At 44.7% G+C, this 17397-nt stretch overlaps 1 protein-coding gene across 1 annotated transcript in view; it reads left to right on the top strand.

Annotated features, from left to right (window-relative positions):
• Positions 1–17397, top strand: part of SPEN (spen family transcriptional repressor) — a 609081-nt gene that overhangs the window by 82139 nt on the left and 509545 nt on the right. The window contains exon 3 of the mRNA XM_044061866.1: positions 16653–17123. Within this exon, the coding sequence (XP_043917801.1) occupies positions 16653–17123 (471 nt within the window). The remainder of the gene's footprint in view (positions 1–16652; positions 17124–17397) is intronic.

Genomic DNA, 17397 nt, shown 5'->3' with positions numbered 1-17397 from the left:
TAGTCAACTTCAGCAGTTTAGTGAGTCCATTTGGTACCTCAGATTCTGGATGGTAGGACTTGGGACTCTGATGTGTTTAGAAAGTTCTGCCATTTGGTCTGTCCTGTGTTCCCATAGTGTTACCAAGGTGCTTAGTATTGTGACTGAGGCCTTGCAGGAGTAGGAAAACTCTGTACCCTTATGTGCATGACTGACTCAAGGTGACCTTGTTGAGAGACTTCTGGTAGCATTCATGGAATAGGTGCTTTCGTAGTTGGTGTTCGTGATGGTCTCCATAAAGTGGAAGAAGTCCTTTTTCATTATTTTATTTATTGATTTTTTTGCATAGACTTTATTTCATTGATGCTGAGGTGGGTACTGTCTGCTGTCAGTAGTTGCTTCCTGTAAAGAAGGCGCTGGAGGTCAGCTCTCTGGTAGCCCAGGTGAGGACACAACAGAGGCAGTCACCTCTGCTTGTGGATCTTTATGCCCTTATTTATGGGATGCCATATTTAGCCCTTTACAAGACTCTGGTGTCATTTTGGACCAGTCCATGTTCCCCCTCCTTGTTATTGAATTGGGCCATTCATTTCCCTATTTTCATCTGAGTAAAAGCACTTCACACACTGGACATGCATTGCCAGCTTTTGTTCTCTTTGAAGCAAGTACATGGGATCTGACAAAAGAGGTTAGTCTTCTCCACTCAACAGGACTGATGCTGGAGGATTATGTCTCCTAACATGTCAGTGTACTAGACAACAGTCCAGTCATGTTGTCTGAATAGACGATTATGACATCCTGAGGGAAACGTTTTTTAAATGCCAACAATGCAAAAAGTACAGGTCTCTTTGTCAAGTCATGTAAGTGAATGTCACACTGATGAGGTAAAAAGGTACCATGAACTGTCTAGCCATTGTATGTACTGACCCCAGTATGAATCTGATTCCTGAGGATTCTGCAAATAAAATACATTTCAGCGTGTAGATGAGTGAAATCCAGTCACCAGAGGAGATGTGACTGGTAAGCCTTGGATATTTTGACTGAGAAGACCAGTCATATCTCTCAACCTCTCAGTGCAAGAAATGTGGACAAAGACTGACAAAATGGGGGGACAAAGACCCAAAAGTAGAGATATATTTTAAATATTACTCTTATAAGCTTAGAAAGTTGGTAGAATAACAGGATTTGTTTTAACATAATTTTCTGAAGGTTTTGAAGTCTGAAACTCAAAATGTATGTCATAGTGAATTCAGTCCTGAGATCATCCTAGTAATTTGTTAGAAAAACACAGATTTTATGAGGAATGGACCAAAAATATGAGCTAAGAATCTGGACATTCTGCAAACATCTGTACAGTTGAGAGTTGTTAGACTAGTAGGTCAAAATTCTTAAAACAATGGGCTCGAAGCCCATTAAAGGTTTCATTGAAAATTAAAACTACCAATAAAGTTTAAGGCTTTCCTGCAAGTCTGTGCTGAACAGACTGAGAAATGTGGATGGCTGCCACCTGTAGTACAGAAATCATCCTTTGCTGGGCAAGAACATCTGGCAAATGTTGTGCAGCCTACAAAAGTTACAATCTGTGGTACATTAAACTTTTTGAGGTTCACCACAATCCCCAGAGAATGAAACCACCTGTGCTGTCAGGTCCCTCACTGAAGGACCAGTGAGGAACTGGTCATCTATGTGGGGAAGACCTTGTTACTTGCAGTGTGTGTCGAGTTCTTACTGCAGACATGCACTTGGATAACACCTAGGGATAAAATAGAGACCAGAAGGTAGAGTTGTAAATAGACTTATAGTGGTCGTCTCCTTCTGACACACTATTGATTTCTATTTTTTTACCAGGAAAGTTAGATTGGGCAAAGTAAAACTTTTTAAAGGAGGACTGGGGATAAAAAGCTCCACACAAAAAATTGCACAATGTTACTTACATTAATACAAAGAATTAAAAGGTGCATATGATGACAATTGCAAAACTGTGACATAGGAACGTACTTGAACATAATTCAAATCTTGCAATATTGTGATGAATCTACATTGACTTACATTGCATAAATGTAAATTACATTACAATACCATAGTAGATATTTTTAAGTAATAAATCTGGGCCCTTTATTTGATGCCAAGGTTTGAGTAGGTCAGAGAGAAAGTACAGTGGATAGAGATGGTTAAATGACAGAGAGGGAGAGGTATAGCAGTTCAGTAGTAGGTAAACTTTTCAAGAGTGAGAAATGTTTTTTGAAATAGAGCATAGGTTAGGAGGCAGAAATTTGCATATAGTAGCATTAGGATGCAGGGAAATAGTGGTAAATAAAATAGTAAAAATAGCAAAATAATATTTTGTGGCACTTACAGTTAACCTGGGATTAAACAGGAGTATAGCCAGGAGATATTTAGGTATTTTTGTAATTGCAGGCTGCTTGCGTCGAGCAACTACATTTAATTTTCTTCAGAAAGAATGTGGTGCTTAGACTAAATCCTTTGTTTCAAAAGTTACTGCGGATTCTAACCTGAACCAGTCTTGCAAGCTGCCAGTTTTCTTTTCTCAGTATTCTAACTGTGAGGAGTATTTCTTAGATTGAATGGAAGACAGTAGACGGTTTATATTCTTTGCGGGCAGGACAGAATCTTTTTCAGAATGACCAACTGCTTTCCTTTCCCAAGGCCAAATAAGGTAAGGTTTCTAACCATCCCCTTTTGAGAAGGTTGTTATCTAGTGTTTTGAGTGTTTTACCCGTAATTCATATGACTCACTCTGCTACAGATACAGAGATACTACCTTTTTCTGTAATATCACTCTACCATGACATTTGTGTAGCTGCAGCTCACAGTTTCAAAGTAAACACCTTTCATGAAGCACTACAATTTGTGTGTTGTTTGTAGTTCCATGTTTTCTTTTGGCTACTGTTCTATGTGGTTTGTTTCTATGAAGGAAGATAATCAGCAAGATTAGGTTGTGACTCTCTTCTCTTGCCTATTGAAGAGAGACTCCTATCGGATACAAAAGATGTCCTTCTATTCTCATGTCGAAGTATTCCAAACCTTTGGATTATCCTCTTCTAGCTACCATAATGTCTGGCCAGTGTACAAAAGCTTCTAGTCACTGCTAGGTACATGGGGCGTCTGACGTTGGCCGAGAGAGGGTGGGCCCTAAAAGTGATGTCTGCACATACCTTTCCTCAGCACTTCTTTGCTGCCAGTCAAACTTCAGCTCTTCCTGCCATTCCTGCTGCTAGATTTTTGAATTAAAAGATAAGTACCCCATTGGGGCTGTTTTTTTCTGTTTCTCTTGTGTCACTGCATGCCTGTTTAAGTTAATGTCATCCAGGAAAGGAAAGTGCAGTTGTGGTCGTCAGATCCCTCATAAGGATGCTCAAGAACTCTGCCTTTTCTGCTTAGGACCTACACACGACCATCAAACCTGTGGGGTCTGTCAGGCCTTTGTACTTAACACACTCTGCAGTTGTCTACATGCCCTTAATATTTACCTAGAAAACCAGCGTCTTAAATGCTTGGTGCTAACGATGAAGGGTTTGTCTGGTCAGACCTTAGAGCTACCTGAAAAGAAGGCCAAAGTTTCAAGACTTGGACCAGCTGCTGCACCTTCTCCACCCAGTTAATTATCAGACACTTATGTCCAAGTATGGCTGAGGTGACTAAACTTTTGGCTGACCTCCTTGGCTCTCCTGCCAAGGCTAAAATATCTAACTTCATCTCATTGTCTTCTCAAGTCACAAGATATTCAATTAGATGCAGCTATGATGCTACAGAAGCCTCTGCCAGATCTGCAGCTTCTGCCTTGGTCCTTGGAAGATACTACTGGTTAAGACTATAGCCCTTACCAGATTATATTAGGGCCAAACTATTGGACGCTCCTCTGGATAACTCTGCCCTCTTTGGGGCTAAAGTGACTGAGCTATTCAAGACCCTTCAACAAAAGGGGAAGGAACTCCAGGACCTTAAACACTTGTTTGTCTCCCTGATCCCCAAATTTCATAGAAGCTACCCCACTAAAACCCAGTTCATTAGAAAACACTCTGCTCCAACCTCCCATTCTAGGAGCAGAAAGAGCACCACGAAGCAGCAGACTCCTTCCAAGCCTGCTCAGGCTTCTGCACAGAAACCTCAGTTTCAAGACAGGGCAAGTAGTCTTTTGACTACCTGCCTTTGCTGTCCACACCCCCAAACTCCATTCCCTTGTCCCTAAGGCTCTCTCACTGTCTCCCAGCTTGGCAAAGCATTACCACAGACAAGTGGGTATTGTCCATTGCATAAAAGGGTTATTTCATGACCTGGATCATCCCTCCTCCTTGGAGAGGCATCCCACAGCCTCCCAAAAGCCAGCTTCCCCTGTTTCAGCCGGTCATAGACTTCCTCCTTTCTCAAGGAATCATACAACCCGTTCCCATGACAGCAACCGGGAAAGAGCTTTTACTCCAGACTCTTCCTAGTACCAAGGAAGGATGGACTATGGAGACCTATCCTGTATCTCTCCCACCTCAACCTTTTCTTACAAGTACCCACCTTCTGTATGCTTACTCTGCAGACCCTTTTTCCCTTGGTAGTGCCTCAGGGATTTCTAGCCACCTTGGACATAAAGGATGCCTACCTACCCATCCCTGTAAGGCCCAACTACAGGAAATCCTTTTTTTAGTTCTCTGCCTTGTCCTTTGGACGGTCTACTGCTCCAAGGGTATTCACCAACTGTCTGGCTCCAGTTATTGCTAATTGCAGGGTCCAAGGGATTCAGATATTTCCATACCTGGACAACCTCCTGATACAGGCAGAATGTTGCACATCCCTTCACCACCAATTGTACAAAGTTATCTCAGTCCTACAGGCACAGGGATTCAGCATCAATTACCTTAAGTCCAACCTGAATCCCTTCCAGCACCAAGTTTTCATGGGGTGCAGAATAAGGACAAGATGCCATGAGAGCATTCCTTCTACCCCAAATGGTGAAAAACCTAAAGCAGTACATGTCCTCTGTCCTCCACGCTACTGCCGTGACAGCCAGAAAATACTCTGGTTACTGGGTCATGTGGTTTCCACTCTTCCTATGCTGCCATTGGCAAGACTCCATATGAGAAAATTGAAGTTGTACCTGAGGTCAATATGGACCCAGCAGTCACACACCTTAGACTTCAAAATTCCCTTCCTTCCCTGCCTGAGGAAGGAGATCCTCTGTTGCTTGGAGCAAATCGCAATCAACCCAGGACTCCCCTTAAAACCCATACCCCCAGTTCAGGATATGTACAAAGATGCCTCCGATCTTGGATGGGGAGCTGCTTTAGGCAGCCTGAGAGTGCAGGGTACCTGTTCAGATACCTTCAGGCAGGAGCACATCAACATCAGGGAAACAAGAGCAATTTTATTCGCCTTGAGAGCCTTCCTACATATCCTAAAACAAGGACCCCTGAAATTGTTCCAGGCAACACTACAGTTCTATGGTATGTCATCAAATGGGGGGGGGCAAAATCCTACTTGCTATGCAGACTTGCACTCCAACCCTGGGAACTGGTGGCCCAGCGAGGAGTCTCCTGGCAGGCAGATCATATCCCTTCAGCGCAAAACACTTTCCCAAACCCCCTGAGCAGGTCCATGTCACAATCACATGAATGGATGCTTCACAGTGATGTGTTCCATGACATTGTCCACAAGTAGGGTACACCACAGATAGATCTGTTTGCCTCCTTTTTGACCAGACAACTACCATTGTTTTGCACCAGGCTTCCCAGACCCTAGTGAGGGCAACAGACGCCTTTTCCGTCTCTTGGAAGGGGAAGTTTCTCTATGCATTCCTCCTTCCCATTCCTTCAAAAAGTCCTACTGAAAATCCAGCAGGACAAACCAAAAATCTTGTTGGTGAACCCATTTTGGCCAAGACAGCATTGGTTCCCCCTCCTGTATTTGGCTTGGGGCAGTCATCACAAGTTACCTCATAGAGTGGAACTTCTCACACAGGACAAGGGATCCCTAATCCATCCCCACCTGGAATCTCTGAACCTAACCCTGTGGGTGATAGAATCTTGAACCCTTACTGACACCTTTACTGTGAGGATGTGCTAACGGTCCTGCAGTAGGCCAGGAAACTGAATAGTAGGAGATCTTATTTTTCCAAATGGAAGAGAGTCTCCATGTGGTGTCTACAGAGACAGCTGCACCCACTGCAAGGAGAGGTCCCCTTAGTGCTGTCCTACCTGTGTGAACTCTTGCAAGCAGGGCTGGCATATTCCTTTGTTAAGCCCCACCATGCTGCTTTTTTAGCTTTGTTGTCTCTTGGCCCTCCTCTTGCATCCCGTCTTCCTGCAGTTAGCAGTTATTTCTCAAGGGAGTACTCCATCTCAGGCCACCCAGGAAACTAGTTCCATCTCCATGGGACCTGAACTATGTTTTAGAGAAGTTCACGGTTGCTCCCTTTGAACCAGCATCCAAAGCATCCCTGAAGCACTGTACTCCTCATGGCCCTGACATCAGCCAGAAGAGTGTCAGAGCTCCAGGCCCTTATGGCAACTCCTCCCTTTCTCCTCTCCCACAAGGACATAGTGACCCTGAGGACCAATCCTTCCTTCATGCCCAAGGTGGTCAATGAACTGTCCTTAAACCAAGGTATTCATCTGCCCACCTTTTTTACACATCCCCAGGACGACAGTGAGAGTCTTGCATTCCCTTGATGTTCATAGACAGCTTAGATTTCATCTTGACAAGACCAAGTTCATTAGGAAATCAGATAATTTATTTGGCTCCTTTTACCGCAGGGCACTGGGAAAGTGGTGACACAACAGACAATTTCTGCCTGGATTTTCAGGACTATATCATTTTGCTACACCTACCATGGAAACCGTCTAAATTCAAATATTAAGGCCCACTCCACTAGAGCCATGGCTTCATCTGGAGCCTTCTTTAAAGGACTAGATACTTTTTCCATTCTAGAGGCAGCTACATGGACATCTGTGAATACCTTCACTAAGCACTACAGACTGCATCATATCTTCAGGTCTAGAGCGAGAGTTGCTTGGGCAATCATACATGGTTTCATAGAAAACAGTTCCATACCCCCCCCCCCTCTTCCCTTTGAGCTTTGGCACTCACCCAAGGGATTGAAATACTGTAACATGAGAATAGAAGGACATAGAATAGTTGTGTAAAATTTTATCATAACCATGAATGTCCTTCTCTTCCATGTTGTAGTATTCATTCCCTCCCTTCTACCCCCTTTTTCAGTTAACATTATCCATTCTTGGTTGACACAGGACTTGTACAGCTGTCTTGGGACTGGAGTCCGATTGGGGGTGTTCATTTTTGAGGAAAGGTACGTGCAGACGTCACTTCTGTGGCCCATGCTCCCTTGGCCAGTGTCGGACATCCCACATATCTAGCAGTGACTAGAAGCTTTTGTATACTGGTCAGACATTCGGGTAGCTATCAGAGGATAATTCAAGGGTTTGGAAAACTACACAACTATTCTTTATGTACGCACAACGACTATTGATATCCAAATAAATGATCCATCCTCTGTAACACACACTTCCATCTCTTATTTTTGATGTCTGATAAGGATACCCTTATGTTTTCTCTTCCTGCTTAAGTTTGTGTCATGTGTGGTATGTGGTTGGAAGGGTTCTAGACAGCATGAGAAAGTTTTATTTGCAAAGCTGCAAGTTACAGAAGATGAGCCTTCTTTCTATGTTTCTAACTGCAGAGAGGACCAATAGTTGTTGATCGGTACTCTTCAGATGGATTCCTAAGTGCCTTACCTTTTGCAGTCGGGTAGTGAATTGACAGAAATTGCTACTTTCAGAGGCTGCTGCATCAATGATGTGCTGCTTCCATCACCTTCAAGAATGTTTCTGTTGTAAACATTAACAGTGTGGCCCTTTGTTTTATTTCCTGCTGCATGGAGGGGTGTCAAGTAGCTTCAGAATGTTTTAGATGCTAAGTGAACTAAGTCATGCCAACCTTAGCCCTGAAGGTGGTAATGTGGAACTGATGGTCCAGATCTGTTGTTACAGTAAGAACATATATACCTTTCATTCTCCATTTGGAAAGCATACCTGCACCTGAATACTGCTGTATGGGATGGCCTGGCGGCTTCAGTTCAGATTGTAGCAAGATCCCAACACTTTTTTGGCAGAATGGCTTTTTTTCCCTTCTTCCTTTCCTTCCAGTGCCTTTCAAAAGACTTGCAAAGTTAAGATGTTATGTGATCCTATCTCGCCTACATTCTGACTGATGGGTTCGGAGCCGATCCCTCGGCTCCGACTCGGCACGCTTATGCCAAAGAGCGAAGTCTCTTACTGGCTGAGCTTACTATATCCCAGGATGCACCACTACCAGTCCCCCAGATCTCGTTTGCCGCTAACAAGTGAAGACGTGGTCTCGAGCTGGCTGAGTTAAGTAGTGATTATTTCACTAGTTTTTCTGTCAGGATTTTCTTTATTCTCAACAAAAAGCTGTTTTAACAGCTATTCTTGTGTTTAGAGTGTTTTGTGAAAAAATTCACTTGGTGAATTCTTGTGTTGTGAGTGTGGACTAGGAGTACCTCTTGTGTGGAAAGGCCTTTCCCGGTCTTTTTATTTGTAGGTGACTTCGGTTCTGTTACGGATCATTTATATTTCTCTTTCTTTAAAAGAAGGACTAGCAGAGAGAAATTATTTCCAATTTACAGAGTTTGTACTGTGTTTGACTAACTCAGAATAAGCCTGAGTATTACAGGGTTTTCAAAGTCCCCTGTCATTTGCGAGTGATAACTGTAAGCCTATTCTTAGGTGTGTCACAGTAATTGTATTTCTTCAAGTCAGTTTACTGAAATTCTCCATAATGTCTCAGAATCCTAGGCCTTCGGGCTTTAAAAAATGTGTAAAATGTAGTTTCAAAATGTCCATCACGGACGATCACTCGCTCTGTGTGTATTGCTTAGGGGCAAAACATTTACAGGAATCATGTAGCGTATGTCACGCTTTTTCCTCAAGGGTCCTCCAGGAGAGGAAAAATAAATTAATTCTTAAGGGATTAATTAAACCTTCTTTCGAAGAAGCTTTGGCATCCTCTCCTTCTCCGGCCAAAAGAAAAGGCCGGCTCCGACCAGTCCGTCGGATCCGATCGCTAAGAAACAAAGGCAGGCCTCTCCTTGGCTCCAAGGACTTGGGCGAGGTCGAACGGTCTGCCTCGATGCCACCAGTATCGACTCCTCTGGCTTCAGAGCCGATGGCTGGGGCATCGAGGCGGGTCACCTTCGGCTCCACTGCTCGAGCCGACAAAGGTTGCCCTCAGACACTTCCTCCTCGGCGCCGAAGTCCACCTCGGCACCGATGGAATCTGGTATGTGTATTCCCTCGGCGCCGATACTCATCGAGTCGCCTCGGGCCGGTCCCCTAGCCCTTTGAGGCCGTTGGAGAGGCCGTCTCGAACCCGTTCTGTTTCCTCTCGGTCTTGAGGATGTCAGATTCTGATATAGACAGGGTGCTCCAAAGACTGTTCCAGTCCCCAGTCTTCCAAAAATTTGTTTGGTTCCGACCCAATTGGCTTGGAGCCGATGACCTAGCCCACCCATTGCCATTCCTCCTCCGACTGCTTCGGCTCCTGGAGCAGGTGCTGTTGGAGCCGGTGGAGATCTCAGGGTCGGCTCCGACCCTTACTCCAACCAGACGCCGGGTCCGAGTTTGGTACTGTGGACTTCTTCGGCTGGACCCGGGGTGATGTTTGGGACCTATGCTTTGGTTCCGAGCCTCCCCTCGGTGCTTGGCTGCGGGACTTCCGTCGGCTATCCGGCTCCGGGGACCGGACACTCCCAGGATTCTGGGGTCCGGCTTTCAGAGCCATGAGGAGTGCCTTGGCCAAGTCCTCTTGGCCATCTCTCCGGCTTTACCGGCACCTTCCCTGGGCGTGGAGACTGGGTCTTTGGCAGTTCCCCTGTCCGTAGTCAGCGGAGCCCCGGGGCCTGAGGTTACCCCCAGTGGGGGTTCCCCTTCTCCTGAGGGTTCTTGAGTTGTCTTGGAGGAACCCCCAAGGAAGAGATCGTGCAAGAGGAAGCACGTGGACTCCCGAGTCTATTACATCAGACACTGATCTGGATGATGCAGAGGGTCCCAGTCGTCCTCGGATGATGTCTCATTTGCAGACATCGTAGAGAACCTCAAACAACGAGGCGGCTGGATATCCAAACAACCCTCTGCTGACGAGTCAGTGCTCCTCAAGGCCTTTGGGGCTCAGCCCTCCGCCTCCTGGGTGTCTCCGCCCTTTGACGAGCTTCTGGACTTAGTTTGTCGAAGGGTGGGAACATCCAGATACCGTGGAACCAGTCCTTCTCGTCCAAATAAATTTTTGTCTGCTCCCCAGAGAAGGAGTTCCTCACTAAAGGAGTGGCTGTAGATGCCATGGTGGTGGCATCTGCTACACAACAGGGGCGTGGCAGAGGCTTCAGCGTCCGTCCATCCTCCTAATAAGGAGTCTAGGAGTATGGACAGATGCGGAAGCGCACCCTGACTTCAGCGGCCTTTACTTTAAGGTCTCTGAATTATTTGGCACATTTTACCAGGCTTCAGAGGGATCTGATCAAGGAGTTGTCAGATTCCTCGCGGGTAACCTACCTGAGCAGCTAGCCCAGTCGGTTAGCTCTCAGTTGGCTATCCTTACGTCAATTTCTAACTTCGTCCATGAGGCTCATTTCCTATGCGGCCGAAGGCGCGGGTAGAGCGGCAGGCACAGGCGTGGCTCTCACGGAGACAAGCCTGGCTCGCTTGTGTCAGTTCTTGAGGAGGCCTTCAAGTCTTCCTTCGCGCTCCCTTTGATGGGTCCTCATTGTTTGGACCCAAGGTTAAAGACACCCTTACCGCTGTGAGCAGGAGGGAAAAACTTTATCTGCCGTAGGTGCCGTTATTCCACTCCCTTCGGCCTTACCCCAAGGCTAAAGGAGGGAAATGTGGTTCCAAATCTCGCAAGTTTTCTCCCAACAGCAGGAAGATTCCCCTTCCAGAGGCAGAGGGCGGGAAATTTTTCAGGGAGACGCCGTCCCAGAGGCGGCAGAGGGCCCGCAATTCTGGAGACCTTGAGTCCTTTCGTGGCTCTTCAGCCTCCCACACGTCATGAGGGATTGCCCGGCTGTGCTGCTCGGAGCCAGTCGGGTGTCGTTTGCCAAGCACCTAAAAGCCTGGGAGTCAATCACTCAGGACAGATGGGTGCCGGATCATTACGGAGGTTACACCATCCCATTCGCATACTCCCCCACCGTCCAAAAGAATCCGGACCCACCACCCAGTCAAAGGGAAATGGCAGCCGCAGAAGCTTTAAAGCTGCTAGAAAAGGAGTCATCCAACCGGTCCCCACAGACCAGATCGGATCAGGAAATTACTCCAGGTTCTTTTTAGTGCCAAAAAAGACAGGGGACCTGAGACCAATATTGGATCTCAGCAGACTGAACCAATCCATCACGAAATCCAAATTCGAATGGTCACGTTACAATCCATTCTCCCATTGTTGGAGAAGGATGTTTGGATGTGCTCCATAGACCTCAAGGCGCCTATTATCACATACCGATACATCAGGCGTCCAGGAGGTATCTGCGCTTCAGCCTGGGAGTCAGTCATTACCAATTTTGCGCTCTGCCCTTTGGTCTCACCACAGCCCACAGGGTGATCACCAAGTGTTTGGAGGTAGTGGCGGCTCACCTGAGAAGTCTTGGATTCCAAGTGTTTCCCTATCTCGACGACTGGCTCCTGACTGCCACCACCAGGCATCTACTAATGGACAACCTCAAAGCCACCATCTCCTGGGTATTACCCTGGGGATTACATTCAATTGGTCAAAGTCTGTCTTGCTGCCCTCTCAGCATAAAGTTTATAGGAGCAGAGATAGACTCAAGATTGATGCGTCTTTCTTCCTGCGAAAGGATCCAAACTTTACAGGGCCAAGTTCAAGCTCTGATCTCGAGATCCAAAGCCCCAGCCAGGATGGTTCTACAAGTTTTAGGCTCAATGTCTGCCACGGTTCTTTTAGTTCCTCTGGCAAGATTACACATGAGGATTCTTCAGTGGCTATTGTCAACTCAATGGTCTTTTCAGGATCTTCCCCTCAATCATCACATCATGATTACGGATATATGCAAAAGGGACCTTCGCTGGTGGCTTCAGACATCCAATTTGGATCAAGGAAAACCCTTTGTTCTCCCCTCTCCAGTGGTTACCCTGACGACAGATGCCTCCCAGATAGGGTGGGGGGGGCATTGTCTGGGCAGGCTAGTTCAGGGCTCCTGGCTTCCAGGCGAAGCTCTTCTCCACATCAACGTGTTGGAGATGAGGGCTGTACTTCTATCCCTACAAGCCTTACACAAGTTTCTTCCTCAGGGCATCATCGCCATCCACACAGACAACATGTCGGTGGTTTGGTATCTGAACAAACAAGGAGGACCAGATCATACCCCTTTGCAGAGAGGCCATGAGAGTGTGGGAATGGGCTGTAGCTACCAACCGCTTCTTGGTAGCGACCCACATCCCGGGAAAGTCAAATATATTGGCAGACAAATTGAGCAGGACAATTCTCTCTCCTCACGAGTGGTCTCTAAACCACACAGTAGCAGCTCAGGTTTTCAGGAGATGGGGGTCGCCGTGCTGCGACCTATTTGCAACTCCACTAAACACCAAGTGCCAAAGGTTCTTCTCCTTGACCCCACATCAGGGAGTACCAGCCATGGATGCTCTAGCACAACCTTGGCCAACAGGGCTACTTTATGCCTTTCCTCCAATTCCGCTTCTTCCCAGAGTTATACAAAAGCTTCTCAACTGGGGTCTTCAATGATACTGATTGCCCCATACTGGCCTCGTCAGGTATGGTTTCCTACCTGAAGAAGCATGCAGTGGACGATCCGTGGACTTTAGACCTAATTCGGACTTGCTAATCCATCAGTCGGGACATCGGCATCAGTCCCTTCAGTCTTTGAAATTGACAGCTTGGCTCCTCCACTTCGACTTTAGTTAGAAGGCACACACTAGACCGGAAGTTGTTCACATTTTATCTTCGCCCACAAACCCACCACTAACAAATTGTACCTTAGTAAGTGGAAGAGGTTTGCTATCTGGAGCTCAACTCAAGGGCTTAGACCCTATCACTGCTCCTGTTCCATAGGTCTTGAAATTCTTAACATCCCTGTTTAATCAGGGATCTTCTGTCTCAACTATTAAAGTCCAACTAGCGGCTATCTCTAAATTCCACGAATCCATGTATCCTCCTTTGATGAGCAGCAGACTATGCAAAACTTTCATTAAAGGTGCGAGCCTATTAAGACCCCAATTTTTCATCCTGCACCTCCATGGGATCTTGATTTGGTGCTTGGCATTAACATCTCCCCTTTCGAACCGGCTGCTACATGCGAGTTAAAATATCTGTCTTGGAAAACTGCCTTCTTAGTTGCAATTACTTGCAAGAAGAGTTTCAGAGCTTCAAGCCCTGTCTATTAAGCCACCGTATTTGATTTTCCACAAGGATAGAGTATCACTTAGGCCTAATCCATCCTTTGTCCCAAAGGTCTGTTCTAGTTTCTGCCTCCAACAATCTCTAGAGCTACCAGTTTTCTTCCCAAAATTCTCCAATGAAGCAGAATACACTCTTCATAAATTGGATATTCACAGGCAATTACGCTTCTATTTAGACAGGACTCAGCAACTTCGTAAGTCAGACCAGTTGTTTGTGTCCTTCTCAGATAATAAACTGGGCCAAACCATCACAAAAGCTACTATCTCAAAATGGATCAGAGATTGCATAACTCAGGCTTATTCTTCTTCGAATAAGCAACTTACAACATCTATCAAGGCACATTCTACCAGAGCTATGGCTACTTCTATAGCTTTTCATTCCAAGCTCGCTATCGGAAATCTGTGCTGCGGCTACTTGGTCCAATCCGCACACTTTCATTTCCCACTACAAATTGGATGTGGCATCTAAAGGACGAGCTTCATTTGGTTCCACGGTACTCGGGAGTGTTTTCCAGTGAGCCACCCAGGATTCAGGTGCTAGGGACGCTGTCCCATCAGTCAGAATGTAGGCGAGATAGGATCACATAACATCTTTTAGTTATGTACTCTCCATATCTTCAGATGTTTGCGTTGCATCTGCCCTACATTCCTAATACCCACCCTCCTTCCCCCTGCCTTGGAGATCAGAAGAGATTGAACGGTTTTGAGTTCTACTGTTTATCTTGTTTCATCTGACTATGTTATATAAGCAGGGTGTGCATGTGTGCATGTATGCGGACAAACTAGATCTGGGGGACTGGTAGTGGTGCATCCTGGGATATAGTAAGCTCAGCCAGTAAGAGACTTCGCTCTTTGGCATAAGCGTGCCGAGTCGAACCGAGGATCGGCTCCGAACCCATCAGTCAGAATGTAGGCGAGATGGATCCCAAACATCTGAAGTTATGGTGAGTACATAACTAAAAGTTTTTCTGCCTTAGCTGTAATGCATGTTTTGGACCTCTTTTTTGGCCGTAGTTCTCTAGAATTTGAATTAGACATTTTTTGCTCAGGACTCTCGAGTCAGTTATTAAGGTCCACCTTTCTGCTATGTCTGATGTTCATGTCTGTCAGGTCTCTTTCTCTTTGATTTCTTGAAGGCTTGCAAGGCCTTCCTTAGGGACATCCATGGGAGATTTGTTTTATGCTGGAGAAATTGACCTTTCCTCCATTTGAAAAAAGTAGCTATTGCTGGAATAACGCATCTTTCATGGAAAAAGCTTTGGCTTTGACTTTTATTTTGGCTTTAAGCAGATTTGGTCAGTCCCCCTATTCAGTATTTTACTAAGTAAGAATTTTGCTTAGGAAATTACATTTCTGTGTAAACTATCAAGTTTTTTATTATTTATTAAATCTAATCCTACTCTGCATATAGAGTGGGTTGAGTGAGACTTGTTCTTCCTTTGGGTCTCTTACCTTAAGATGCAGTTGATAGAACCAAAGCTGAATCTTGTCTATGAATATTCTGCTTTTTTATTTCTCTGACTATTCAAATCATATGGAATATCTACTACATTGTATGGACATCCACAGGCTGCACAGGTAGTATGTCAACAGGACTCTGTTGGTAAGCAGAGGCCAGTTGGTTGTTTCAGCTCAGCCAAGCTTTAGCAAAGGAAAGTATTAAAAAAGGTTTCTCTTCTGCTGGTTGTCCAGTTGTCACTAATTCTGTCATGAGAAGTAAAAGGGAGCTCCACATTCTAGTTTTAATTAGAAGATTTTATTTATGCTAATTATTCTTAGACACTGCACAGAAGACAAAACTAACAATGAAAATTAACTGCACTGTTCAAATTTAGGCATTGCAAAACTTTTTTATTAAAGCTTATTCAGTCTGAATGGCTCTATTTTGCACCATTGTGGATGGTATTTGTGTTGCTGTGACATGGCCATAGCTTGTCTTTTCAAGACTCTTTAAATTGGATAACTTTTCTAGATCTAGGTCTTCTTTTGGGGATGTGGTTATTGCGGACATGCTCTGTTAGAGCAGCCACTGAAGAGGATTAGTAAGGGACAATGTTCTACTGGTTACTGAAGATGAACTTTTTTCCAAATATGCAGGTTAAGGGGACTTAACATAATGAAATAGCAAAAAAAAAGAAATCCGTCTTTAGGAAAGTACCCCCCCCCTTTTACTTTGCTTTTATGATTCTTCCCTGTTGTCCTAGGTCTGGTTGGTTGCTCTGCCAGATTTTTGCTTGATGAGAACAACATACTCCATGGTGCATTATAACGTTGGGGAGGGATACTGGTAGTCTAGTAAAGTTTTATCAGTTGTGCAGTCCTAATACATGTGGCGTGTGCCTTGTCATTTACTGGATATAAATCCTTTTTGTGCCTTGTCATTTACTGGATATAAATCCTTCCTTATGGAATTGTTTTTACAGTAAGAACCAGGTATTTTTCTTGTGTAATGTTGAAGGTACAAGAGTGAATTAGAAGTTGAGATGCACAAAATTTGCTACAAAAATTTGATTAGGAGATGTGCTTGCTTCAGGCTTCTTACCTTAAGTTCAGGTGAACGTCAGGGATGCTGCATACATATTATATCTTAAATAAATGGAGTGATTTGGTTTGATTATATGAGTAGAATGGTTATGTACTTGTCCACACTGTTTACTTTGACTTACAATATTATCCTGTGTAAAAAGATGTGCAGTAGAAAATGTGGTATGCTATCTTGCTGTAGTTTTTTTTTTTTTTTTTTTTTTTTTTTTTTGCGAATTGCATGTGGTACAGACTATTTTTTGTTTTTCACAGTTGAGTTTAAGGTAGGAGCTTTAAAGCGAAGATGGAAATTTTAGAACACTTAAGCAGGGGCTACCATTTTGCAAGCTTACTTTGATTCTGTTTGTTTAATTTGTTAGCTAGTTAACCCAAAAGTCCTTTTTTCATATATGATTTAATCGTACGGTGTACAGGATTATCGTATGCCCTGCGTATGAAAGTGAGTCCTTCCTTTTGAATATAGTTTTCAATCTGTTTTGATAGCTTTTCATTCTCCAGCGAGGCTTCAGAAAATTGTATGGAGTTTCAGGTCAGGTAGCGGTAGTGTTCAGTGTTGGGCTTAAGATTCAGTCAGGTTTTTCTGCATTGTTTACTGTACAAATTTTCTGCTGAAGAAGCTACAGGTAACTGATTTTGTTTTTCCCCCCTTTATAAAAACAGGGCTTCTGATACCAGGGAGCGTGCATATGAACATAGTGCCTATGGACACCATGAACGGGGAACGGGAGGATTTGAAAGGACAAGACATTATGAACAGGATTATTATAGGGACCCACGTGAAAGAACTTTACAACATGGACTGTATTATGGTTCACGGAGTAGGAGCCCAAGTCGTTTTGATGATCCACGTTATGAAACTAGGACTCGGGAGCAGTTTACTTTACCCAGTGTGGTACACCGGGATATCTACAGGGATGATGTTACACGGGAGGCACGTGGGAGGAGACAGGACAGGAATTATCAGCACAGCCGAAGTCGATCACCTCATTCATCCCATTCTAGGAATCAGTCACCTCAGCGATTGGCTAGCCAAGCCTCAAGACCCCCAAGGTCACCTAGTGGGAGTGGTTCTCGGAGCAGGTCATCCAGTAGTGATTCGGTCAGCAGCAGCAGTAGCTCAAGTAGTGATAGGTAAGTGTTTAGCTTGCACTGTTACCAGTAAAGTCTGTTATACATTAATGCCATTTGCTGCTGCATAGTCATCACAATTTATTAATTGTACTCACTTCTGTAAAAGTGTGCAAGTAATGTAATTGCCTCAGTTTCCTAAATTATAAAATAAGAATGCCAGCAAGCATTTGAATTAAATTTAGCATTAGTGTACTTCATAAAATTCACACTGATTATTTGTTTTTGCTTGAAGTCTATATATATGTAGTAAGATTTATTTTGAAGAGGAAGGGCA

Source organism: Protopterus annectens, chromosome 2.part0 (assembly GCF_019279795.1).
Source record: "Protopterus annectens isolate FY-2018-M chromosome 2.part0, PAN1.0, whole genome shotgun sequence".
Lineage (NCBI taxonomy): Eukaryota > Metazoa > Chordata > Ceratodontiformes > Protopteridae > Protopterus > Protopterus annectens.
Note: the sequence above shows the minus strand (reverse complement) of the source record. Positions and strands in the feature narration are given on the sequence as shown.